The 27398-nt window shown below is 36.8% G+C and overlaps 1 protein-coding gene across 1 annotated transcript in view; it reads left to right on the top strand.

Moving 5' to 3' along the window:
* The window catches only part of GPATCH2 (G-patch domain containing 2), a 128568-nt gene that overhangs the window by 26132 nt on the left and 75038 nt on the right, over window positions 1-27398 (top strand). The window contains exon 5 of the mRNA XM_086460738.1: window positions 13-92. Coding sequence (XP_086316864.1) covers window positions 13-92 — 80 coding nt within the window. The remainder of the gene's footprint in view (window positions 1-12; window positions 93-27398) is intronic.

Below are 27398 nucleotides of genomic sequence, written 5' to 3'. Positions count from 1 at the left end.
TCTTTGTTGTAGGTTTCCAAAGTAGGTTTAGTCATCTTCATGGAATGCCAGCAAGAAACACAAAAAAGGCTTCAGGAAGCCAGAATGCATTGGTAAGTGCATTTATTATTGTAAGCTAATGTGCACTGTTCTTAGAGTTGTTGTTTTTTTTTTTTTAAAAAGCATATTCCTCTTATGCTTGTTTCTTAATGTTGGAGATGGGTAATGGAACAGTTAAGACTACAGTGCCACTGCTGTCCAATAGTGTCTTCTTCGTAGTTAAACTCTTACCACGGCAATTCAATTGTAATGGAATATTTGTGTGTACTTGAATGGCAGAAACAGTCTGATATTGTTTCTCAGTACTTACTTGGAACTGAGTGAAGGAAAAGTTTGGGCGGGGGGGCATTATTTAACATTTTCAGTATATATCCTCTGTCTATATGAAAACACGTTTCTCTCCTCTTCAATGGAAGTCAAACCGAAGTTATTTTAAGTTTGTTGATACTGAAAGCATTCTAGGATGGATTGTGATATAATTCTGTTTTATTTATTTATTATCCCAAAAATCTGCTTTGAAAAATCTGTCTTTATTCTCTTTTGTGTGGGTGGCTTCCATGTGGTCAGGGGAAAGGTTATATACAAAAAATTTAAAGCAAGTTGGCGATGCATCTGTCATGGACATCGTGCATTCCTTTGGACTGAGTCTCTTCCAAGGCTGTGACTACAAATGAGAGATGTTTGGGTTTTTTAGTGCTCTAGGAGCAATGTTTATAAGACAAAGGAAAAAAAAAATCCAACTGTCCTTGAATTTTTGTACATGCTAATAATTGGGTTTTCCCATAGCTTTTTTCTAAAATAAGATTCTAATGCATTTTTAAGGATTTTTTCTGTAGAGGAGGACATGAGAAGAGAGATTTGACTTTTTACATTAAAATGTATTTGTTGCAGTACAGTCTATTCCTTTCTTATCAGAATAGTATTTGGAAGAGGAGGAGAATGTGGGAGACTTTATCAGCATGTAATAAATGTTTCACAGCACAATAAATACTGCAACACCAATATTCTTTATTATTTGAGAACATTAAATATTTTCAAATTTTAATTTGCCTAAACAAATGCCTAAGATGCTTCTGAGAAATGTAAGAGCTATTATATGTGGAGAAAACAGAAAGGAACTCTTAGAAATTTAACTCGTTTTGAAGAGGGAAGGTTTTTTTATAATTGAAGACCCCTGTCCGATAATTGCCATTTGGAGCTGAATAAGGTGCTTTAAAACCTTGGCCTATGATCTCTGCCGTTAGTGGTCGTGAATTAGATGAATGCTATCTAGTTCCTGGCTTCCTATCTACCTATTTTTATTTTTGGTTCAGTGCTTGCTAGCATATCTGGGATTTGTAGCCCATTTTCTAGGCTTATTGCAATTTCACTCTGGTATTTTATAGGAGCTATTATAACTGATAGGTTAGCTTCATGGTATTGATGATACATGGCTTAACTACCCTAAAAACTGCCTTTTCCTTTAAATTGTGAAAAGGTGATTAAATTTCAATTGATGAAGATATACTGTGAATTTGTATATATAACAAAAAATCCTAATGTTTGTTTTCTGCTATGCTTTTTGGATTGTCCTTAGGAGCCCATTTTGTCTTCCAGTCATGATATCTCATATATAAAAATGGTATCGTGGTTCCCATTATAACAAAAATGCAAGCCAATCTACTAAAGACTGATAATTCAGTTACCTCCAGGTATTAAATATATGATTTACATAGTGATGTGAAACAAGGTTGACGTGTGAACGTACCTTCTAAGCAGCTATGTTGAGGCAGGAGTGTGTATATAGAATGGATGTGCAGTTGGCTCTTCAGATGCAGTTTTCTGACCTTCTTAATGACTATTTATGTTTGTGGGCACATCTGCCGCATCCGTCTTTGAAAACATAGCTATATAAGCCAGAGCTCATGTGCTTCCTTTTGTCAGTGATTTCTTCTTAAAGAAAATCTTTTTTAGTTACTTCAATGACAAAAAAATGTCATTTAATACCTGTGACATCTGATAACACAGAACAAGAAGTAATTACTGCTATTAGGTGGTAAAAGTGAAGGAGAGCAAGAATGCTTTTAGAAAGATTAATATCCTGAGGAAAGAACACTGCAGACTCAACTCATTGAACAGAGTTGTGGTGTGACTTAATTCTGTTCTAACAGCAAGGAGTCTGATGTGAGTATCGCTGCTCTTACACAGACTTTAAAGAAACGAAGGAAAAAATGGAGTTTCCTACTGAGATACACCGCCTAGAAGACATACATTATATCCTGTATTCAGTCTGAAGATGTGTCATTTGTATCTCAGAGCATATAGGGGTTTTTTTTGCATACAGTCAACGTGTGTTTAAACTTTTTTGGAAAGTTTAGTTGAAGGTTCACAATTAGAGCAGCTAGCAAAGGCTTGAAGAGATTACTGGTTCAGGGAAGGCAGAATGAATAGCTATGATAATACCTTGGTATGTCGTCATCCTCTGTCACAAAGAGTTTAATGCCCAATTGTTTGGGTGTTTTCTTGTAAGAGAAACATCAAGCTAAGAGTGTGATTGTTACTTGTTATATACTGAGGAAACTACCTGCTTACACCATTTTCACACCACGGTTTCTAGAAGCAGTGGGAGCTGAGAAGCAGAGGAAGGTTGCTGCCCTTTATGGACCAGTTAGGGAACTTTCATTTGAAGTAGCCACAGCTGGCACTAAGATTCTGTCCAGTTGCTCTTCCTGCATTTCATTGACGAAACTTGTGGGTCTTTCTGTCATCAAGTGTACTGCCTTTGAGTCAAAACGCTTTTCTAATGATCATAAAACACTGGACAAGCAAGAGAGGAGTAAAAATTGAGCGTGCAAATACTGTGAAAATCCTTGCCTAATCCAATGTGCAGGTTGAAGGAGTTGTCATATAGCAGATGACAACTGAAAAAGCTGGGAAAGAAAATAATAATTAAAAAATTAATTCAGCACAACTGGCTTATATCCTTTGGATTGTCCAATTTACTTGATAGGCACGGTTTTTATGGAATCCATAATTGTTTGTCAGGCATATATTTTGGCAGACAATTGTAATGCTGGCTTTTCATGTCTTCGTTGCTTTGTTTTGTGACAGCATCATTTGTAACAGAACTTTATTTGAGAAGAAATAGAAAAATGTAGCTTTTCTAGTACATTATGCTTTTGATCCTGCTTGTGTCAAGTGTCTAGTAGCAACTTTGTAATTATAACCAGAAACATGATATATGTACTTTCATACCCTACCAGTATTTAATGTACTCTTTTAATAAGGTGTATTGCATGAAATCTTATTGTGCTTGGTTGAATTCTGCAGTTATATGACCTGATCAACTATTCCCACCCCCCACATTCTTTTATGTTGGGTGAAAGTTCTACAATTTAGAAGTAGTGTTCTGTGAATGAAATGCTGATTTCTTAGGAGGAATGCTTTTTTCATCCCGTCTTTTTTTCTCTATGTGTTTATAGACTTACATGTCATTTATCTAGAACTATATCTCTGTCCTTTCCAACAAATTACATGTGAAACTTTGGTATTTAGCAGAGTGAAATGAGAAATCTAACATTTTAGATGCGTTGGAAACGTGAAGGTTCATTTCAATGATGAACTAGAATACTAGATGAACTCTTTACCTGCAATGATTAAGGCCTCCATGCTTTTCTCAGGTGGATTCCTAGGGAGATCACAAAAGCCGTAAATAAAGAAAATAAGAGTTAAAAATTATAGTTAGTGAAAATAGAACATTCTGCTTTTTTGTTTCTTTCAATATGTTTTGCCTAACTTAGTACTCAATGGCTGAAAAAAATAACTTTTTTTCACAACACTTCCATACAAATAAGGTTTGAAAAATCAGTGCTACTGTCTTAGCTGTTCCTTGTGTGATTCTAGATACAGTTCCCTCCCTGAGACAGGGAGAGACATTGTTGTAGGGTTTTGTCTGAGGACTCTTACGTGTCGTCTCTTCCTGCCTGGATTCCCAGTCTGGGTTGGAAGCTGGGAAGTGATTTTGCTGGGCTAAAGTACAAAAACCATGACCAATAAATAGGATGCTTTCTTTCAACTCTGACAATTTTTTCATCCATCACCTTTATGTCATGGGTTTTGATTTCATGATATTAAACACAGCTGAGGAGTCTTAGGATTTTTTTTTTTCACAGCTGTACTATTGAGCTTGGCTAGACATGGTTGTAATTATTCAAAAAATATGTAAAGAATGAAAGCTACATTTCCAAGACCAGTTATCTGAAGGTGTCTGGGTATTTCTGTCAGATCCTTTGACTCTTTTTCAAAAGTTCAAAGATAAGAGCTTTTCTCAAAAAAATTGTTGTCAGATTACTACTACTCTATTGATGTCAGGAGAAAAGATGTATTGAGCACTCATGCTTTCTGTTAACTGCTTTCAAAATGTGAAATCAAATCAAACATTTCTGCTTCTAAGTTCTTTCTAACTGAAGAAACAGCCAGGTGTTTTCAGGATTTTTTTTCTTGTCAAAATATTTTGGAATTGAGTGAAACAGTATCAGATGAGACACCTTGTTACAGATCTAAGGAACGTTTCCTTAAGGATTAAGTTTTTACAGTATTGGTCAGAAAACAAAAGGGTGGAAAAAAGCTTATGCCAGATTTCAAAACCCCATTATAAACAATGTAGTTTTCGATAATGCGATGTAAATATTGGGGATTATTTTGATTTATCTGTGATGGTTTTAATTTCATATATCTAATATTTTTGAGGGAACTGCTTACTGTTCTTACATCTGCTATGTATTTTGCATAGTGTTCCTTTTTTACACAAATTTTTAAGTGCATTTTTGCTGAAGCTTTCATTCATACTGATGCAAGCTTACTGTGGTTTGTTCCACCTGCCATGGTAGGCACCTGATGGAAGAGTAAAAGCTTCCTATTGACTTTAGTAGTAGCTTAGCATAATTACTCATCAAAAGAGTCATAATTATACCTGTACCATGTTTCATAGTAGGTCAGTATTTTTCAAAGTGTTTCCCATCACTGCTAGTACCAATGGTGGTACCCATAATTAAAGCACATTGAAATATTGTGATTGTTCATGGTGGAGCGTTAGAATTAGTAGACTGGTTTGGTCAGTACAGTTGTCATTGTTACAAAGTATTTTGGATTCTACCTATCCTTTATGAGATCTGAATGGTTTAATAAAATCTGCCTCACCATCTATGTTTGTTTTAACCGACAGTGATTTTTGTGTCACTTGTAATTGTCTGATGAAAATCTATGATCATCTTGATGTCATCAAACCAGTAGACAGGCACAAATAATACCACAGCATTTCCATCTCATTTGAAGCTGCGGTTCATTAGCCAAAAAAGGAGTTACAGGTAATGCAAATGCCAAATATTTAGATTTCAACAAACCTAAGGTTGATCAGTTTTGTTATTAGTTCTGTTACTTAAGTGAAAAACCTATCTGCCATAATTAAAATAGATAGAGAAATCCTCAGCTGGTTCGTAATAGTTGTAAAGGCACTAACTGGTGAAGGTGAGCATCTGTTTGTTTTACTGTTTTCATCGCTTATTTTGTAAATTAGAGTGTATAGTCTTGAATTGTGTCCTAGTTTCATTCTTACAAAATGTTTGCTTATCAAGAAAAAAAAAATTGCTTAAACACATCAGGCAATTAATAGCTTGTAGAGGTAGCAATTGTACTTTAGCAACAAGATGAAGATACCTACTAGGTATAACTACTGAAACAGATGTTCTCTTTGTGCAACGGAGCTCGCAATGGTTTTTCTTGGTGTATTTTGCCTACTGTGACAATCGAAGCATACTTTTAAAATATCAAAGATTAACTTCTGTCTAGCTATAGTGAATGTGGTGACTTGGTCTCTTTTCTTGGACTCTCACTTGAAGTGTAGTGTCAAAACCAGCATCCCACTTCAGCGAAATAGTTGCCCTCCAGCATTAGTCTCAGAAATGCCAAGTGTGCTGCTTATTTTTTAATGCATCTTGTGGTTTATTCATGGTGACAAGTGCTATGAACTGTTAGCCTGAGCAGTATTCCTTGTAATTCACCTTATCCCAACCACTCAAATGATAGTCATGTACAATTTCACTTAAGTTTACTTTTTAAGCCAGGGCAAATAGCATAATGATATCCCTTTTATTCTTCGGTTAGTGTCTGTCTTGAAAACACACTTAATACAGTTTTACAGCACTCCTTACAGATAATAATGGTTTTAAAAACCTCTGACTTCAAAATGTGAAGCAGCATAATTATTCCTCTAGTTTTCTGCTGCATGTCACAAAGCAATCCACCTTTCTGGTGTCTGCCTGCATGAAATGTTTCGTCTGCATCATTCTGTTTCGGAATTTGCTTGTTTTGACTTCCTAAGTCAATATTGATTCTTTGGTGTTTTATGTTTTAGTGCAATTCTAATGGAAATGGTTTGTCTTTAAATGTATTTGGGTTACGTATCTTTTCTGCAAAAATATCACTCAGTTGTGTCTCTTCTAGAAATTTCTTAATGCCTCAATAGCAGCGTTTTGAAGAATTAATGGTAAAACAACAGCATCTTGTATCTAGAGTTAAATTAGGAGTTGTATTTCCTTGCGTTGAGCTTGATGGGGGAGTTGATAATTTTATGCTGAGAATAGACAAAAAATTATATGTATAATAGGCAAGGAACACATGCACAGATACTGTGGCTTAGGTTATGAGTAACATCACGTTTATGCTGTACTAACATTATAAATGTCAAGTAAATCACGACAGTGACTTCAGTTAACACATTGTTTAGTGTTTTTTAACTGAGAGCAAGTACAAGATCAGACACAACTCCTAAACTGTTGAAAGTTTCTTGCCAGTTCAAACCATAACAACTCATTCACATCAGTAGATTTTCCACTCCATAAGAAACTTTGTCTTTTTGCCTAGAGTATGTGGTGTGGGAGAATGAGGACTGCCGGTAGATAGAACAACTTGAAATAGTCCCATCTGGTTTTTGAGTTGCATTTCATGTGGTGGCGATCTATAGGGAAAACAATGGCACTTTAGATATCTAATAGAAGTACTCTGCCTATCTCTAGACTTCCAGATGAAACCTATGAATAGTGACCTTCTAGATTTGTTCTGAGATACATAGTTATAGTCAGATGCGCTCATTTGTTTGTTAACTCTGTTCTAACTTTATGTAATAAGTATTTTAAAAAATTCTGGTTTGAAAAGTAATATCATTTAGCAGCTTATCTTTCAAATCATTACTATAAGGCAAAGATGGGGAATTAAAATTTTTTAAACTTGCTTGATTTATAACAAAAGCAAAAATACGGACTGCAACTTAAAATGTTGAGGTTTTTTTTTCTATATATGGTCTGAGTTCATATGGCTTGTACCCAGAGTAAGAGGCAGCTATAAAAATAGTGAATTAAACTGGATCTTTAGGGTCCTCTTCAGCAATTTGTCATGGAGATGCATACATCAAATAACTTCAAAATACAGCACAGAAAATAAAAGTAGCAAACACACATGATGCATTGTGTTGAAACTGAATCGCCCAAAAAAATTATTCTGCTGCTTTTGTAATGTGAGATAATATGGGAATGAAGAGGTACTCCTCTGCCATTCTGTTTGATTACTTTCACTTTAGTTAGTCAGATGTAAAGACAATGTTCTATAACCTGTTAAAAATAATCATAAAGAAGTGGAGCGAACCACCGTTGTTGCAGCCTAACTTACCTGTGACTTAGCTGGGAAATGACATGTTTGCTACCGTTATCTTTTTTGAAATAAGAAAATCAACTGTGCATATTGAGAGCGTGGTTTTGAGGAGGGAAGAAAGTACTCAAAACTTCTCAGGGACTGCCTCTTCTATTAGTTATCACATAGTATTTACATCAAGCAGGCATGTAACTGGATGTAAAGAGACCCTTTCCTTTACAGAAATGTAGGCTTTGTTTAATGTGTTTCTGAGAGATCTTCAAATTGAATGAGTTGCAGAAGTGAATGCTTTCTTAAGCATGTTTATCCAGTATCAGAGACTGCAATGTTAATTTGAAATAAATGGTAATAAGGAGTCCTAGAATGGAAGGGTCATTTCATGAAGGTAGTCAGTAAATGAATAATGCTGTGAATTGTGAGGTGAGTCACAGGAAAACATGAAGCACCTCTGTTTAGTTGTTTCTTGATGTTGTGGAAAACCCTACAAATAATGTTGATAGGACCTTTTCAAAAGCATAGTGATCTTTCTGTTTTGTGTATACTTAAACCATCTCACTACCCTGGACTTCAGGAAACCAGACTTTGGCCTCCTCAGGGAACTGCTTGGCAGTGTAATATGGGATAAAGCCCTGGAAGGAAGAGGGGCCCAAGAAAGCTGGTTAGTATTCAAGGATTACTTCCTCCAAGCTCAGAAGTGACACCTCCCAATGAAGAGGAAGTCAGGCAAAAACACAGGAGGCCTGCATGGATGAACAAGGAGCTCCTGGACAAATTCAAACACTAAAAGGAAGCCTACAGAGGGTGGAAGCAAGGACAGGTAGCCTAGGAGAAATATAGATAAAGTGTGCGAGCAGCTGGGGATTGGATTAGGAAAGCCAAAGCCCTGATAGAATTAATTTGGCCAGGGACATCAAGGGCAACAAGAAAAGTTTCTATAGGTACATCAGTGACAAAAGGAAGACTAGAGATAATGTGGGCCCTCTCAGGAAGGAAATGGGAGACCTGGTTACCCAGGATATGGAGAATGCTGAGGTACTCAATGACTTCTTTACCTCAGCCTTCACCAGCAAGTGCTCCTGCCACGCTGCTCAAGTCAGAGAAGCTAAAGGCAGGGGCAGGCAGAGTGAAAAACTGCCCACTGTAGGAGAAGATCAGGTTCAAGACCATCTAAGGAACCTGAAGGTGCACAAGTCCGTGGGACCTGAGGAGGTGCATCCACGGGTCCTGAGGGAACTGGTGGATGAAGTAGCTGAGCCACTATCCATCCTATTTGAGAAGTAGTGGCAGTCCATCAAAGGTCCCACTGACTGAAAAAGAGGAAACATAACCCCCGTTTTTGAAAAGGGAAAAAAAGACGACTCGGGGAATTACAGGCCAGTCAGTCTCACCTCTGTGCCCAGCAAGATCACAGACCAGATCCTTCTGGAAACTATGCTAGGACATATGGAAAATAAGGAGGTCACTTGTGACAGCCAACATGGCTTCACTAAAGGCAAATCGTGCCTTATGAATTTGGTGGCCTTCTGAGATGGGGTTACAGCATTGATGGGTAAGAGAAGAGCAACTGACAGCATCTACCTGGACTTGTGCGAAGTATTCGACACCGTCCCACATGACGTCCTTGTCTCTAAATGGGGAGACATGCATTTGACAGATGGGCCACTTGGGGATCAGGAACCATCTGGATGGTCGCACTCAAAGCATCACAGTCAACGGCTTGATGTCCAAATGGAGACCAGTGACAAGTGGTGTTCCTCAGGAGTCAGTTATTGGGACCGGTGCTGTTTAACATCTTTGATGGCAATGTGGACAGTAGGAATGAGTGCACCCTCAGCAAGTTTGCTTACGACACCAAGCTGTGTCGTGCAGTTGAGACGCTGGAGGGAAGAGAGACCATCCAGAGGGACCTGGACAGGCTGAAGAGGTGGGCCCGTGCAAACTTCATGAAGTTCAACATAGCCAAGTGCAAGATCCTGCACCTGGGCCGGGGCAATCCCAAGCACAGATACAGGCTGGGTGGTGAATGGATTGAGAGCAGCACTGCAGAGAAGGACTTGGCATGTTGGTTGGCGAGAAGCTCAATGTGACCCAGCAATGTACATTTACAGCCCAGAAAGCCAACCCTATCCTGGTCTTCATCAAAAGAAGCATGGCCAGCAGGTCAAGGGAGAGGTGATTCCCCCTCTCTACTCTGCTCTGGTGAGACCCCACCTGGAGTACCATGCCCAGCTCTGAGGCCCCCAACACAAGAAGGACATGGACATGTTTCACCAAGTCTAAAGGAGAGCCGTGAAGATGATCAGAGGGCTGGAGCACCTCCCCTATGAGAGAGTTGGGCTTGTTCAACCTGGGGAAGAGAAGGCTCTGGGAAGACCTTACAGTGGCCTTCCAGTACTTAAAGGGCGCCTACAGGAAAGGTGAAGAGGGACTCTTGATCAGGGAGTGTGTTGACAGGATGAGGGGTAACAGTTTCTAACTGAAAGGGGGTAGATTTAGATTGGATATTATGAAGAATTTCTTCACTGTGAGGGTGGTGAGGCACTGGCACAGGCTGCCCAGAGCAGCTGTGGCTGCCTCCTCCCTGGCAGTGTTCAAGGTCAGGCTGGATGGGGCTTGGAGCAACCTGATCTAGTGGAAGGTGTCCCTGCCTGTGGCAGGGGGTTGGAATTAGGTGGCCTTTGAGGTCCATTCCAACCCAAACGATTCTATGATTTGTCCAATTACTAAATTGTATATCGGAATAAAGAGGACAACAAGAAAAGGTTTGTTAACATCAGCACTTCCAGCTGGAGTGGTTCAAGAGACTGTTGTTGGTCCTTGCCTTTTAATTACTGTCCCTTCAGTTAGGACACAGCAGCTGCTTTTTTGTTTCTCTTCCAGTTGAAGCATAAACCATTATAACTGATTAAGTGAACCCTTTCAGTCCAACAGTTTTGATAACTGTTAAAAATCTGTTCCACTCAGCTCCTTGAAATTTGATTCAGCAAACTCTTACTTGCTTGTGATGATCTGATTTGTATTGTGGTTTGTTTTTCCTTTTCTCACTATTAACTTTAGGTAGTCCATCATTTAACAGGTGATTTTAAAACCTGCATTGACAAGTATGAAACTAACTTTCTCATTCTGTTGTTTCTCAGCCTTGACTTAGCACTCCTGCAGATTATGGTTTTAAAGGTCAAGGAAGAAACTTCTCAGTTCAGAGAACTGAAAATTTTAGGCAGTCATTTTCTTACTGCTAGCTGATAGGCAAACTCTGTTGCAACTGTTCTGCTTTAGTTGTTTTGGGTTTTTTAAAACATTTGTGAAATTTAATTTTAACAAGCTTTAGAGAAAATATGCCTCATTTCCCCTTCTCCCTGTCCCCTTCCCATTGGATTGCTTAGTTCTAAAAAGACATATTTTACGAAGATCTAAACAGATAGATACAAGATACAGTAAGTTTACAGCAGATTGCATTTTTGTTCTTTATAGTCAAACTGGAGAAAAAGAAACCTTTTTCCTGTTTTATGTCACGCTGTTATGCTTTGAAAAGGAAAGCATGCATATGGCGATTGAGATTTTGTTGCCATGCTGTTTTCTCTCTTTTGTTTGTGTTTTTTGAAAATCTGGCATCTAATTGTTTGTATAGGTCTAAGGCAATTTAAGATAATTTGCAGTACCTAGAATAACTTTAAAAACATTGCCGGTTAGAAGTTACCATAAGGCAGCTTTTCAGTGCAGTAAAATACAGCACTTAAGCAAAAGATAGGAAATGACTGCATAAAAATGAGGGTGGTGGGGTGGTGGTGGCATAAATAAAAGCTAGCATTTCAGTGTTAAGTTGGCCATAAATATTTTAAAATATATTGTTATCCCTTGTTCAGGCGAACAGAATAGTTAACTATATTTTGTTAGATTATTGAGAATAAACTATGTAATAGTCACATCATATATAATATTTAAAAACTCTGAATGATTTATTAAAGTTTTTTTTGTACACAAACTGATATTTTATAAAATTATTTCCCCTATACCAGTGATGTATATGCATATTTTCTTTAGGGTTTAATGTGATATTTTTTGTTTGTTTATTTCAGAAAAACAACTTCATTTACATAGGATGTTTTACTGAATCTTACATTAAATATTACTAGAATGTGGAAAGTGTTTTTAAAAATATTTGGGGGTTGATGGATTAGTACTCTTCAAAGGGAAACAAAACACTAAATATTTCTAATCCTGCATTATTTACCGCATGGGTGGTTAAATGCTACTTTAAGCCCCATAAAATTAAAAGGGAGAAATCTGCCAACTGTAGCAGGAATTGGATTTAGGAAGAGTGGTACAGAGCCAAAATATTGCTACAGAATTAAATGTCAAAAATCTTCTTTAATAGTAGATATATAGTTCACAGTGCCTGGTTATGATTAATACATTTAATCTAAATCACTGAAAGTTGCTCTCTCCTTTTCCATAAAATACAATAGGACACAAATCAGTTTTACTGTAGGTGGATAACAATTGGAAAATAATGCATCTTCCCGCCCAATAAATTGTCAGTTATACCTTTTAACTAAAATCGATTCATCTTTCCAAAATTTATTACAATTTCTAATAATAAATCTTTTCAAATGTTTATTCATTTGCTTTTTGATACATTTGTGCCAGTTTTGCTATGGTCTAATGTTTTTTCTTTTGATTCATTGTAAATTAGAAAATCTATTTTGAGTCAATTTTCTAGTTAAGAAGTTAAAATCTATAACCTAGCCATTTTTTCATAGTCTCCTTTGCACACTTTAATACCCTTGAACTTATATACAATCCAGTAAATTCTGATCAGAAGGTGATTAAAAGACTTTTCACTGCAACTTCTTGACTGAGGGCCAGATTCATAAAACAAATACTTAGGAGATTGTTAGCTGGTTTTCTCCTGCACATCTCCCTGATTCAAAGAGGAAGATTGAAACAATTACAGCAAATGAACAGATGCGTAGGTTTTGGCCAAAGATTTTTAATATGGACAATCAGAATTGCCCTTTTGAATTAGGATCGAGCTGTGACCTACGGGGTATGATAGAAACCTCCTTTTGTTGTTCCTTTATAGCAGCAAGACAATGATAGTACTGGAGATCACTACTGTCTGTTTCCCATTATTTATTGTGTCTGTCATTATCCAATGCTAACCTCTTCAAGTGTGGTCATCTGCTGCTTCGCATTCTTAGAAGTAGGACATTTTTAAGAAGAAAATATTCTGAAATAGATTTTTCATCACTTTCTCTAATGATTGATATTCTAATCTGCGTTGTGAAATTGTGTTCACTATTCAGCAGTTTCCTGCTCTGTATATAATAAAATGTGTCAGAGAGGGATAGTCTTAATTTTTTAAAAATCTCCCAATAAGCATATTTCCTGTTCTGATCCAGTTAAACAATGTGATCTTTCAGTCAGTTTTCTGACAAGAATTATGTATGAGAAGCTTAATCTAGTATGTAGCCATATCAAATTTCTTAACGCGCGAATTTGTTTTCTTTATAAGGTAAATGTCAATGTTGGCAGAATAGAGGGAGAGGGCTAGAAAATGTTTCAAACATAACTATGAAGAAAATTGCATTCAAAATTTGAACTTGATCTACAGTATCCCTTATTGGGCAAATTTGTGTAGCTGAAAGCATCTTGGGTTTTAAAGTGATTGATTTCAGAGTTAAAAAAATCATTTGTGTGGATGGATTGGAATTCATTAATTTTACTAATTACACAGTGAAGAAAACAGATGTTTTCTTAGGCAAAGATCAGGTTTTAATTACAGGTCTTACCTGCGCATCTAAAAATAGTGTCAATATGTTCACGTCTGTCTCTCAAAGTTAATTTCTTATTTTTATATGGAAGTATGATTCTGTTACACATTTATTAAGCCTTACTCTAATAGTGTACAAATACAAATCAAATACTCATATGTACCCCTCAATAAGTACTCTGTCATAATGCACGTATTTATATTTCGGAAATTATTCAAGAGTAAGCTGGGTATAGATTGCCTCTTTATAATGTCAAAATCAGTACTACCCAGCACTACTCTATTTCCAATTATAATAGCGTGTGTTACAAAAATAGTCAAAAACACTTGCGACAAAGCTGAGTTTCCAGCAGTTATATAAATCTGTCTAGAGTCCCCTTAGGACTTTTATTCTGAGGTGTGTACTCCGTAGGACTACAGAGTACATGAGCAAGGCTGAGTGAGCTACCATAGAATTAGAGGAAGAACCGAATAGAGGTATTGTGCATGTTCGTTTTGTCCTTTAGCAAATTGTTGTAAGTATGTTCCCTGTTTTAATTGCTTTAAATATGTATTTGTCGCTGCCATGGGGCAGTGGAGATCACCTAGCTAGTACGAATAACTGGCAAGATCCAGAAAGAAATTACCTTAGAAAGAAGCATTTGCAACCAACAGCCTGAGGATACATGATCTGTAGAAAGAATAACTCTTATTTTTGCTACATTCCTCTATGCTTGGAAGAAGTGCATGAGAGGAAAGCTAGCAAAGCATCAGTAAGTGTAATCGGTATAATGAATATTTAATGGAGTAAACTGATGCAAGGCTGTAAAGGAACCCAGAGAAGTGACAATTGTGATATTAGAAAAACTTGATCATTTTGACTTTGTGTGAAATCTTTCTAACTTCAAAACATATTTTTTTCAGTACTGCATTATACTATCCTTTCTCAGACTTTACTGTTTGCCAGGATTATTTATTTCAGAAAGTATGTATGTTGCATGGAAGAGAATTCTCTCATCTTTTCAAGTGTGCAAGTGTGTTTTCTTCGAAATGGGAAGACTGTTCTATAGCGAACATGATTTCTGAAAAAAAAAAAAAATTATAAGTGTGTACAGTAAAGCAATACAAAATGACAAAACATAAGCAGGGTCAATATAACCCATTAGTAGGAAACTCCAGTGGTTGTCCAGATGTTCCATTATAGTCTTCTCTTTCTTTTAGATGTTATGGGGTGGGTTAAGGTGCTTTCTAAAAGGCAATTGGCTTAGGTGTTTTTTCAAGGTTTTGGTTGGGGGATTACTTTGCTTTTTTTTTTCTGTGGAGGCAGGTTTATATGTGCTTCGCTTGTTTCAGGGGTTACTACTGCAGGTGATATGGTCAGAGCTGTCTTAGAGTGCAGCAGACCCAAAATCCTTCATGAACATAGAAATCTTCAATATGACTACCTGCTTTTAGTTGTGATGATGTATTGAGAAGTTGTGGGACCTTGGAGGAATGGGTCCTTAATCATTTAGCATTCTTTTAATGCTAGGTTAATAGATATGAAACTACTATATTGTGTTAGATTGCGTCCATTATATCTGTAGTCTGCAAGTTTACCATATAGTGATGTCAAGAGTAGAAAATACTTTAATTTCAAAGAGAGCCTTCACTAAAATGCTAGCAAAATTATCCAAGGTTATTGCAGGCTACTGATGTACTGTTTGTTATTGGTTCTTTGAGAGAAAATGGTGACCTTTCAGTTAATGTTGCTGTGTTCTTTGTGTTCAAAAATTCTGGATTTCCTTTGGATGTGTTTCTTATACAGTTCTTCCATTAAATTAGGCAAAGACATTTAATCTCAAAATAATTGAAATGGGAACACTGTGCTGTGAAGAATGTGCTTGAATAAATAGCTCTCAGTTCTCATTGTGGCTAACTATTTTGAGAGGATACTAAATGTTGTGATACCTTTCAATTTTCAGTTATGCCTGTGTTGCCATGAAGCTCAACTGTGGAAGTATTATTCTTGAAAAAGATTAATTCTTGCCTCCTGTGCATAGAAATGTTTAAGGCACAGGTAAATCTTTAGACACTTCACTTTGGAAAATAAATAATATCCTTGAGGTATTGTCCACTGTGCTATCTGTGGCTTTCAAAGTGTGTTACCAAGCACAACTATTTCTTGTGCCTTCAGAAGAAAATAAACAGGTTCTCTTGTCTACCTTAAACTAAAGGGAGACAGAAAACTGCCTGGAGATTCAGGTGCATCTGGTGTTCCCTTTATTTTACTGACTTGCTGGAGGAGCTGAAAGTGGCCAGCCATTCTGTCAGCGTACACATAGCCCAGAGGTCTCAAATGGCCTTGACTTGCGCAAAATAGATTATTCCAGTAGGGTGACAGAGCTGGTCGGCTGTTAAGAAAGCTAATCAAAGCAGACACAAACCCAAGTATAATACTGGTTATTAGAAACTCTGTTGGCATCAGACTAATTAAATGTAAACACCTAAAGCATTCATTTATTTCTTTATCAGAATTATCAAACTGGTGAAGTGCCCACAGCTGTGGAGAGGTGGGACTTTTTGACCTCACTTAACCTTTCTAGTATAACTAAGAGGATTTGTCTTGGCAGCCCCCTCTCCAAGGGGAGATCATTGAAACCATTAATGATCTATCCTTTGGCAAAATGCCTGGCACAAATTCTCTGAGCAGACTTTTTGAAGCTTTATGTGCTTTCCTTAACACACATCTTCTGACTCTGAGCATTCTGAGGAAGCTGGTTGTTCTTGTCTAGGTTTCTATGTCATTCTTTTTAAAGTTTATGTGGCTGCGTGCTTTGTATAGATCAGTCCTTCTGATTTGCCTGCCCAGTGTTGCGTGGCCTGACAAAAAGGCATGGCGTATTGTTGTTTGAGCAGCAGCACCTATATGCTCAAGAACTTGTCTCTGAAGAACAATTTGGGGAAGGCTGGCAAACCCCAGGCACTTTAAGCCTTCTCTCACAAAAGTGATAATCCAGAGCTGGAATCCTCATTACTTCTCTCAGTGCCAATTACATCTGGTCAAGGTTCTCCTGGGAGTTTGGCAGGGTCTCACCTGCTGTGCAGCAATGGCTGATTTGAAAGCTGTCAAACAAATGAGGCTGGATAGGTAGTTTTCTTTTGGCAGGCATTACCATGAGTTTTTGTCATACGCAGCAGGATGGTAGGCTGCGGACGGCTGAGATCGGGGAGACTCCCTTTGAGATTGTTCAAGTGTTTTGCTGTGTGCTTTGTTTTAATTTGTTTAGCCTCTTCCAAGTGAAGCAAGTTAACCTAAGAACTATTAATTATACCTGTCCTTTGCTTGTGATCTTTGTGTCTCTTTCATGCCAGGTGATGTTCTGGCCAGATATTAGTCAGTTGGTGTGCTTTCCTGGCTGTGGATGTCTCTGAATTCCATATGTATTTTTGTTTACATTGTGAAGCACTGACTTTGTTTTGTGGGCTGGAAAAATGAGTGCTGCATCTAGGACTTTCAGAAACTGAAGTGTGTATGTTCACTGTGTTAGATTTCACATAGCAGACTCTGAACATCCATTTTCAACAGTTTGAAGGTTTAACAAAATGCTTGTTTGCGTGTTGACGATATATAAAATGCAGTTAGCAAATAAAATTCTTCTAACCATCACAAAGAGCTCTAGTTTCTTAAGGATTTCTTTCTGCTGACACCTTACAAATTCCTTTAGCCGCGGTAACCTTTAGCTCCCCCTTCCCTGTTTTCTGACTTGAGTCTTTTCTCTGTTCCCAACGATACCCACAGTTCCCTTTTCCTGTCTCTTTGAACCTGCATATGTGCATACAATCCTCATAACTCCTAACTGACAATTTCAAGAAGGGGCAGTGTATGATGTGAATTGTTTCAGGCTCCATGTGTGAGCTGGCTGAGTTTGTGCTGATGTCTCCCTCAAGTGAGGGCACTGGTTTGGATGTCTCTGCCCATTAGGTGTCATAAAGGCAAACTTATTTCTAAGACATCTCTCCTTTTAGAGCCAACTGAAATTTGCTAATGGGCTTAAAAGCTAGTGTGAGAGTGCTAGGAGGTCAGAGTTGCAGATAATTATGCAGGTCTCCTTTTTCTTAGAAAACCAAGCTAAAAAATTATTTTGTGAAAGCATGAGTAGAACAATGACTTTTATGGAACAAACAATATAATAGTAAACTGTCTTTATAGGAATAAAGCTCTGGGTTAGCATAAAGGGTATAGAATTAAGTATATGTGTATATTTACTAAGTACTATGGTCCCAGGATAAACTTACTTATCTGTTTTTCCTAGTTAGGGGTCTATTGTGGGCCAAAACACAGCTTCAATTCCGGGAATGTCAATCATTTTAATATATTGCCATTTAACAACCCTTCAATTACTGATCCTGTTGTTGAAGAACAGGAACAATCAAACAACTTAGACAAGCCCACCTCGCCTTCCATCCAGACACCTCTCCTCCCTGTTTTTGGTCTCCAGTCCCCTTGCTGTACATTACACTCTGTCCCTTTGGTGGGATGATGGGAAGTGCAGCAGATGGGAGTCTGTGTTGTGGTTCCTTTTCTTTTTGCTGCTGCTTTTTTCTTACCAACCATAGGTTGTCTTACCAGTCCCTTTGGGGTCGTACGTCCTCCTCAGTCTTGTCTCCAGCCCTTGCTCAGGTGGCCTGTTTGCTTCAGTAGTTCTCCTGCTGTGCTGTCTGCCCTGCCTGTCTGTCTTCTCATTTGTACCTGTTTGTGCATCTCTCCTGTCCCAGTACCAGCTCTTGTGTCTCCTCTTTAGCATTCATCTTCCTCTGGCATATCCCTTCTGTAACCTCCTCTGTGTGTCTCTTCTGGTTTTTACCTCTCATTCCTAAATACTCTTTTGCAGAGGCACCAGGGATGAGACTGGTTCTGTTTTGGTGCACAGCAGGTCCATTTTGTCTGTCAAAGAGCCAACTGGAAGCAACTGTGGCTGGTACAGAGCCATCCCTGACCACCTTCTACACCAGTCACCCCTGCAGCCCACCCTCCAGCTGCCAAAACCCTTCCAGCTGTGCCAAATGGAGGGTAGATAGCCTTGGTTTGGTTTTGTATATGTAGATGCTTACAGCAGTACAAAGAGAAATCTGAGAAAATGGGGAGGGGGGAGTTTTGATCAAAAGTGTTTGGTTTTTTTTTTTTCTATTTGTCTACTGCTAAGGTTGCTTACACAAACTATTTGCTTCGATAAAATGCCTTGGAGAAGGTAAAATTAGAACTGAAAACTGAGTACCTAACTGGTATAAAACATTTCGTGTACCTGGGTAACACCTCTGTGTAAAGCTCACTAATACTAATCATATTTTAAGAAAGCAGTGCAAATGACTTCTATGGTACCAGTTTGCTTCCTAACAAGGAGAAAGTAAATAAATTTCCAAGTACAGTGGTTAGCTTTTCAAAAAGCTATGATTTCTCTTCAGTGTAGGAAACTCTATAGTTTTAGTAAATATGCTAGTGATACCTCATGAGACTGTATGTTATATAATTTTTCAGCAGTGACTATATTGACACAATCTCATGCTCTACAGAGGAAAGAGTAAGTCTCTTGAGACTGTAAACCAGATTCATAGAGGCTAAATTTCATCCATTTCATCCAGTCCAAGTCTAGTATTTTCTATTAGTTAGGTATCTGAGCAATTAAAGCTAATAAAATCTGAGGAACAGAGACTTGGGTAGAGTTTACACTCTGTAAATCTGGATTTACATGTCTGTGGGTTTTCATATCTCTCTAATAGCTAATAGTACACTCTCATTTGACAGGAATGCAAGAAGAAAATACATAGCAAGTTGTAAAGAATGTGTGTAGAGTATGGATTATGAACAAGGAATCGTGTAATTTTTTAATTAATTTTAACTTTATTTTTGTTAATTTCTGTTATGATACTATAGGACCAACTTCTTGGTACTATTTGAATGGATAGCAATAAGCCTTAAGTCAAGTTCTTGATGCAATATATCTACTTTTAAGCTACTGATTTGTGGCAGTTTATCAATTTGCTGAAAAGGATTCAAGTAGCATTTTGAAAAAGAGTGGTACTGGAATACTGTCAGAAGAACCTTGAAATTGAATTACAGCTTTAATATTCAAACTGGGGCATGTATTGTTATTTGTAGTATATGTAAAATGACTTTTATAGATGAAATTTAAAATCGGTGACGCAGAATAGGGTTTATAGTGCATGGGTTTAAGAAGAGCAAGGGAAGATCTTTGATGTAGCGCATGTAGCAGAAAGATGCATATTTATTAAATAAAGGAATTTTAAAATGGGGGTATGGTAAAAGAAAAGGTTGTTCTTGCTCATGTGTTATTTAGATGATAGTGTGTGTTACCAAAAACAAATGTGAAGTGTTTCTCTGGGCTTAAGTATTTTATTATATAAGTAATATTTAGATTTACTAAAACCAATTGTGATAATGAAATATTTATCTTGTAAAACAGTGACGAACAGCCTTGTCAAATCTTAATGCTTAAGGCTTTCATTTCTCAGTCTGATGCTTTGTGCTGTGGTGTCAGTATCGCCCGTGTTTCTAGCAAGGTGCTGAGCTTTCTTCCCACCAGTTAGACCTCTCTCTACTTGGTTTAGATGTATGAATTCCAGAAACCACATAAAATCTGTATAGTGTTCCCTAGGACTCAGTGGACATATGCATGTTAGCAGAGGCAAGCATTCGCAGAGGGCACTGCATAAAGTACCAGCTCACCGGCAGCAGCCTCCATCTGCTCTATTTTCTGTCATGTAACCCGTTGGCATGGAGGCACACATTACGTGACTACAGACCATTAAGCTTCATATATTTGGTAAGAATGTTAAGAGTTCTGGGTTGTTCAAATATGAGCTAAAAATGACTTGTTTAATTGTCCTGTTTAAGACTAAAAGTAAACCAGAACTCCCCTTCTCTCTTGCATCAGTCCTGCATTGGACTACCACTTAGTACCACTGCAGAGGCAGGGCTGCAAGAGGAAACAGAGGGAAGGCCACTTGCTGTATTGTCATATATTGTTTCCTGGACTCTCATTTCCCACAAACGTTTCATGGCATTTTCTCTTTGTGTCTTGTCTTCGGGATTTTCGTGGCATTTTCTCTTTCTCAAAATACTGACAAAAAGACACAACTTCTTGTCAGTATTCTTTACAATCATAATTTCCTTCCTTACCAGCATTGTTTGTACTGGTTTTGGTAGTAATTTCAATAAATCTATTTATCACTATAAGCCTAACGCTTACTTACGCATTGCCATTAAAGAGTGGTAACAGCAGAGACTGAAAAGCAACAATGAACCTTGCTTGGTAATGTATCAGTACCAAACGTAATACTGTAGCTGCTTTGGAGCATCATGAGCTCTGGGTTTCCAGAGACCAATTCAAGACAGCCACCCAGCAGAAGGAATTTACATGGATTGCAAAGGATGGAGTATTGTAACCAGAAACCCTCTTCTATTCAAAGGCGAAAATTCTAAAGACTTTGATAAAAATCCTTGGCAGTTTACCAGGAAAAGTCTATTTTTTTCCACTACAGAAAGTACAGCAAAAACTTTCTTATGGATTAGGTGTGTAGGCTGAGAGAGAAAGCTGGTTCTAAAGATAGAACCCAAATAATCAGGACTGTGGTGCAGTTGCTTTCAACGTATTTTTGATGTTTTGCATTTCTCACTTTTAGTGCCAGGAATATGATGAATGTTCTTTCTTAATTATTTAATCCACTATTCAACCTAAAGTGTATCATGAGAAACCTTTTTAAAGAACAGTCATGATATATTAAATACACTTCTCGTTGTCATGTTAAAGGATACCAGGTCAGGTTGCTGGGCAGTTACAGCAACCTGAAATCTGTGACTTGATAACTATATAATAGTGTATTTTTGGGGTTGCACATTCCAGTGGAGTTTAGAGGCAATTTCTTAAAAAACTTTTTTGTTTTATTATCTACAATCCATTATTTCCCAGGAGCTGGTTATGAGTTTTATGTATTTAGACAGAGGTTAGTTATTAGAAATGAACATCTTACTGGTCAGTGTTCACAGGAAATGGAGAGAAGAGGAACATTTTCTTACTCTGGAAAATCCAAATTGCTGAAATCCAGTTTGAATGATTTAGTACTGGCTCTTGGTTCTACTGTTCTCTTACTGTACTTACAAGCAAAGTAATAGTCGGTCTTTTACCATTCATCACAAATTTAGTATAGCATCATGGTGAATGAGCAGTTGGCCTTATTAGCACTAATTTGTTATGATCAAAGTTGTAGTCCAATTTCAAATTACTGTGAACTTGATGAATTCATTTGCAGAAACAGCAGAAACTTTGATTATATGCTAGACTGTAGCGAATAGGGCAAACACAAAGAAGAGCGGTAGCGCTGCCAAGAAAAATTTTAGTCTACACAAGTGGTGTGTAATGAAGGTGCCATCATTGTTTCTAAAATAAGCAGTTATAACATATACAATTATAACTATTTGACTAATAACTTCATTGCTGAAATAATCTCTACATATTTATTTTTATTTTTTTTATCTCCCTTTATCACAATTACCCTTCAGTGATAAAGAACATAAAATGAGAATCACAAGTAACTGTTATGGAATGTATTAATAACACTTCTTTAACTTTAGATCCTTTTAAGACCGTCCCAGCTTGCCTGCTCCTTCTCCTCAAATAATTACTCTTTCGATACATGGTTAATAGATTCCTCCCTCATCCCCTTTTATTAATGTTTTCCTACCAAGCTTTTATTTTTGAATTTGCTAGGAGTATGTTTTGCGGACTTAAAAAGAGACTCTAATTTTACCACAGTATGGGTTTTTTAATTAAAAAAAACAAACTTTTTTTTTTTCTCTGTATGGCATACTTTAGTCCATGTTAAAATGTGAAATTGAGATAATGGATTTTAGATTTGTATATTTTTCTGGAAGATTATTAAACTCTTAATACATCTAAGAGACTGAAATTAGGAAAGGTAGCAAGGTAGTTTTGAAGTAGCATGGGGAGAATGTATGGGGGCAGTATTATACCATAAGAAAGAAATGAGGAGTCTTTACTTACACTTGATTTTTAAAGCTGCTTTTTTCCTCTTTTTCTTTTCTCCTTCTGACATTCATTTTACTGAAAACTGCCGGGGTCTGAACTTGATGACCGTAGCAAGTAGGTGGAGCAGACTGCAAACCAGACAGATTCTGAGAGTTTTGATAGTTTTTCCATACTGTCCTTTCCTTGACTTCATTAGGAAATTTCAAGCCTGTGGCAATAGAGTTCATTTCAATATGTTCCTATTTTTAGCTAGTGTATTTTCAAAAAGTTCATTTTTTGTTATGTTACTTGCAGACCATCTTGTCTTACTTTGTCAAAAGTACCCAACAAGCAAACCCCTCTGATGGTTTGTGTGCTAACTGCATAGATTTACTGCTGCAGTTTGAACATTTTTAAATTAAAATATATCACTTGTTCTAAATGTATTGATTTACATGTGTCTCTGTCAATATTAAGTAGAGCAACTTTTCCAATAAGTTAAAAAAGATCTGGCAAGGCAGGTTACATTTGGTGGATTGGTTTAAGTTTTTATTTCTGTATGTTACTTATTTGTTTGTTCTTGCTCTTTTGCCCTTCATTCTCCATCACTGTTACAGGTATTTGTAATGTCCCCTACCTGAGAAAAGATGCAGCCAGTTGCGCGGTAATTTCATACAAAGTTTCAGTCGTTCAAATATGACCATTCTTAGGTTTTCTTTCTGAGTTTTCTACTCCTAACAAGTGCCTAAATATGTAAATTCTGCCTAAGGTTAGTGTGGAGGTTTTTTTAATACCTAAAAAAATCATAAAATGGGCTTCAGAGCTCTGATTGGTAGTGCCAAAGTAATGAATTCTCAAAATGCTTTTACTGTAAGAGCTCTTGAGTAAAATGTTACAGTTCTATCCTTTGTTTTCTGAGACAGCAATATAATTACGTCTTGTCCACTTGTCATCAGCCAGCTGCTTGTGCAATAGTCATTTGTTTTTAGAATATGTGTACAAGAGTTACCGATGCAAATAATCGTGCTGCTTCTCTCTCTTTCCTGTTCTCTTGTGCGTGAACATTAAACTACCTCATTTGTCCTAAGTAAGCAAATGTGTAGTAGTTGATGGACTACAGGGGCATCCTCTAACTTGCTTTGTTAAAACTTCTTTGTCTGTATCTCTATTTATACCTGCTCAGCCTGTTCTCCTGATTGCTGATCTGAAAAGCAGCTGAGATGTAAAGCTGGGCATAACATTTGCTAGAGGAACATCTCTCTGGTACAGATCAAGAAAATATTGTGGATTTGAGCCTTTTTTTGTCTGTAAATATAGACTTAGATCATGCCTAGTAAGTTCATATAAATCTTTCCAAATGCCAGGGACTGACCAGTTCCCTAAAAACTGTGGGTGGTGGTTTTTTGGTTTTGTGGTGTTTTGTTTGGTTGGTTTGTTTGTTGGGGGTTTTTTGTTTGTTTTTTAAATACTGTCATTCCACTTGTGTAAACTCTAAAAAGTCACTAAGAGATTCTCTTTGTTAGTGATGGATACAGTTAGGGTGTGGGGTTTTTTTTTTTGCTAAAAAAGAAACTGGCGGTCATTTTCTTTTCACTTTTAAAAGGTCAAAATTCTCTCTTAATGCGATCTGGCTAGTGTGTATCTATTGGTATTGAACATGCATGTTACTTAAGTTTTAAAAGCAAATATCCATTTTAATACTGTGCTAATTTTTAATCTGAATACTTGCAGCAAGTTGAAAGAACAGATTATGATAGCAGCAACTTTGTTTTAATGGAAATAGTATATTAAAGAAGGGAGAAAAGGAAAATTGTAGAAACATTTTCATGGGATGTTGAAAATCTTCATTTAAGTGATGTTTGTCAGCAAAGTAGTAGAAGGACTTCTGGAAATTGTGTATGTAGTTTCTGTATTCAGGGATAAGTTGATAGTGGTTGCCAGAGCCTCACAGCAGTGAAACATCTACGCATGCTGTGAGGCCTGTGGTATTTGCTCTGTACAGAGGCAAGAAAAATGATTTGTACCAGAGTTGCTTCATATCCGTAGAGACAATATAACTTAGGAAAAAAAAATCAACAGCTTGCTTTGTCTCTCCAAATTATATTAATTTGAACTTCTAGATATCTTATCTTAGACTTTTTTATGATAATGAATTGAAATGCATAGCTAGAATTGTATATCCTCTTTTGTGAAGGTATATTCTGTGGTGTTGGTTTCTATATTTTTTCCAGTACAATAAATCTGTTTTGTTGGAGGGAGGGATGTTTTACCATTGTCATTCTCTAGTGGAAAGCCCTTTTTTTCTTGCCTTTTTTAACTGGGTTTTCTGTGGAAGTGAGGTGAGCTACCATCAGTTTTCTTTTTTCCTTCCTACCTAATTCCTGTGTCTTCAGAAATTCCTAGTGAATTTGACAATCCACTTCAAAAAAAAAAAGAAAAACATAATTCAGATGTAAATGATTATTAAATGCCATAAGTTTCTTGAAAAGAAGTAGCCAGGCTGAGGCGACAAACCTAACTTTATTAACTCCCTTGAGGAAAGTCTTGCAGCATAGACTCAGTTATTAGCATGAGAGAAACCCATGTGTGAGTAACCTTATAAATGCTTCAACATTTGATCAGTGTTTGTGCCTTCATTAGACCTCAAAGTCAGTTAAATGTCAGATGTAAAGCCATAAGAAGCCAGGTGGAGTTGCTTGTTTCCAGTTTCCTTTATGTTTATCCAGAATGCATGATGAACAAGTAGAGATAGTTAGAATAGAAACTTCAGAAACACTGATGTTACTGATTTGCTGACCAGTTCAGTTACGTTTAGTAATTAGTATTCTCTGCTATCCTTAATTTTTTTAGACAATGTTATTTACATTTCAGTTTGTTATACTTGAAGCTCTTTTACTAATAGAAGCCATACTGATATTTTTTTTTATGTGGCTAGATCTATGGCTAGAGTGACCTCTAAGTCTTACTTTAACTTTTGCCTGAATATTCTAAAAATGTTGTGTTTTCCTGCTTTAATACTGTCTAAGGTTAAATTTCCCTAAGGTACTGATAAAAGATAATGCCAAGAAAATTCTTGGCAAATTTTCAAGAAGGGCAGATCATTTGAGTTCCAAGAATGATGGATCAAGGAAGAAGCAGAATAAGAATTGGGGCTTTTCTAGGTTTAGACAAGTGAGGCATGGAACAGGAAAGATAGTATACTAATTCTTTGCATTTGGACTGTATATGAAGCACATGTACATCTATCAGCACTAATAAATATTAAATAAAGTTAAATAATTATTGCGTTTGCATCTTCATGCTACCTTTTTTTATCCCTCACTTGGAATTTTAATTTCTAGAAATTCAGCTATTCCATTCCTTCTAATTGTCTCTTACATTGTGTTACTTGCCATCCTTGATGTTTATTTGGACCAAATAAGCAAACTGAATAACACAATGCTACGAAGTTGCTTGGATGTGATGAGTTTCTTCCTTTGATTTGCATAGAGACAGTTCGTGGTTCACTGCTGCTCATCCTGTAGGAAAAACCCATGTTATAGCTGTGTAATTCTGCAGGAATTTAGTACTTCTACTGGAAACAAGTATTTTTCATTATTTGAAAATAATGGCATTCAGGAGATAAGTGTTTGATTCAAAAGAGAATTTAGCACAGTCTGTCCAGGGGATTTGATGTATTTGTCAGTAGTATTAGCATCCTCAGTAAGAAATACAAACAGTTAAAATTTGTATTACTTTATCACAACTCTGTTATTAGTTTCATTTACACTTATTGACTTATGTCCATTATCTTATACTAAGGAAGTTGTGTGTCTGTGAATCTAGGCCATAGGAGGAAATTGTTTGCTAAGTTTTTATCTATTATTGTTCTGTATGGAAATACACTCTTTAGATGTTGAGTCTGTGTTTAAAAAGAAATTAATGATGATTGTAGCTGATGATGAAGCCAGGTTGCACCTTGATAGATATATCAGTCAAAATAAATAATCAGTAAGAATTCCAGGTCTGCCCTTTTTCACATTACCTGCAGTATTTAAAAAGATTTAGAAATAGGCTATGAAGTTAACTTCTTAAATGTCAAAAGTCCACTGACTCTATGAAGACTGCTACATTTAACTGAGAAATTTTTATGATTTCATTCATTACATTAAAATAGTTCTCAAGAACTAAGAAAAATACATCTAAAATAATTTAATTGCATTACTTCATGGCATTCAGATAATTGAGGTTGAAGTGAGTTGTCAAGTTAATGTCACATACTCTTGACTTAGTGGACTCCACTTCAATACTGTATTTAGGTTTTGGCCTGATTTTGTGATTGGCTGGAAGGCTAATGTATATAACTGCTACTTCAGGGCACAATCAGTTATGATACTGTATTCTGTATAGTATATTCCTTTCCCATCTGAGGTTTTTTCAGGCTTTCTGTAAGAAAAAAAAAAAAAAAAAAACAGAACAGCAATGCTGGCTGTATACTCTGTCATCTGCTTAATCCTTATCCCCTTCGCATTGTCAATACTCATCTAATTCCACTTTAACAACAGTAATTGGCTGATGGAGTAGCAGATATAGATTTGTTTTCCTGATGACTCCTTGACTTTTTTCCTCTGGTAATACTAATAGAATTCCAAATCCTTACTGGTGTGATCATGTCATGAGTAGGTCAACAGTCATGTCAAGGTCCTATTGGAAACTTCATAGCCAACATCTTAATTTAGACTTAGCTATCTTTTTCTCTTGTATCTGCAATTGTAAGCAATTCTTTCAAGTATCACGCTCATTCCATTATAACACAATTCGTTTGATGCAAAGGGAGGTAGTTCTGCATGTGAATTGTTTACTGAATTGCAGTTGGTCATACACAAATTCAGTAAGCCTCTTTCCAGGTGTGATGCATT

The sequence above is a fragment of the Leptosomus discolor genome, chromosome 2, assembly GCF_034619465.1.
Source record: "Leptosomus discolor isolate bLepDis1 chromosome 2, bLepDis1.hap2, whole genome shotgun sequence".
NCBI lineage: Eukaryota > Metazoa > Chordata > Aves > Leptosomiformes > Leptosomidae > Leptosomus > Leptosomus discolor.
Note: the sequence above shows the minus strand (reverse complement) of the source record. Positions and strands in the feature narration are given on the sequence as shown.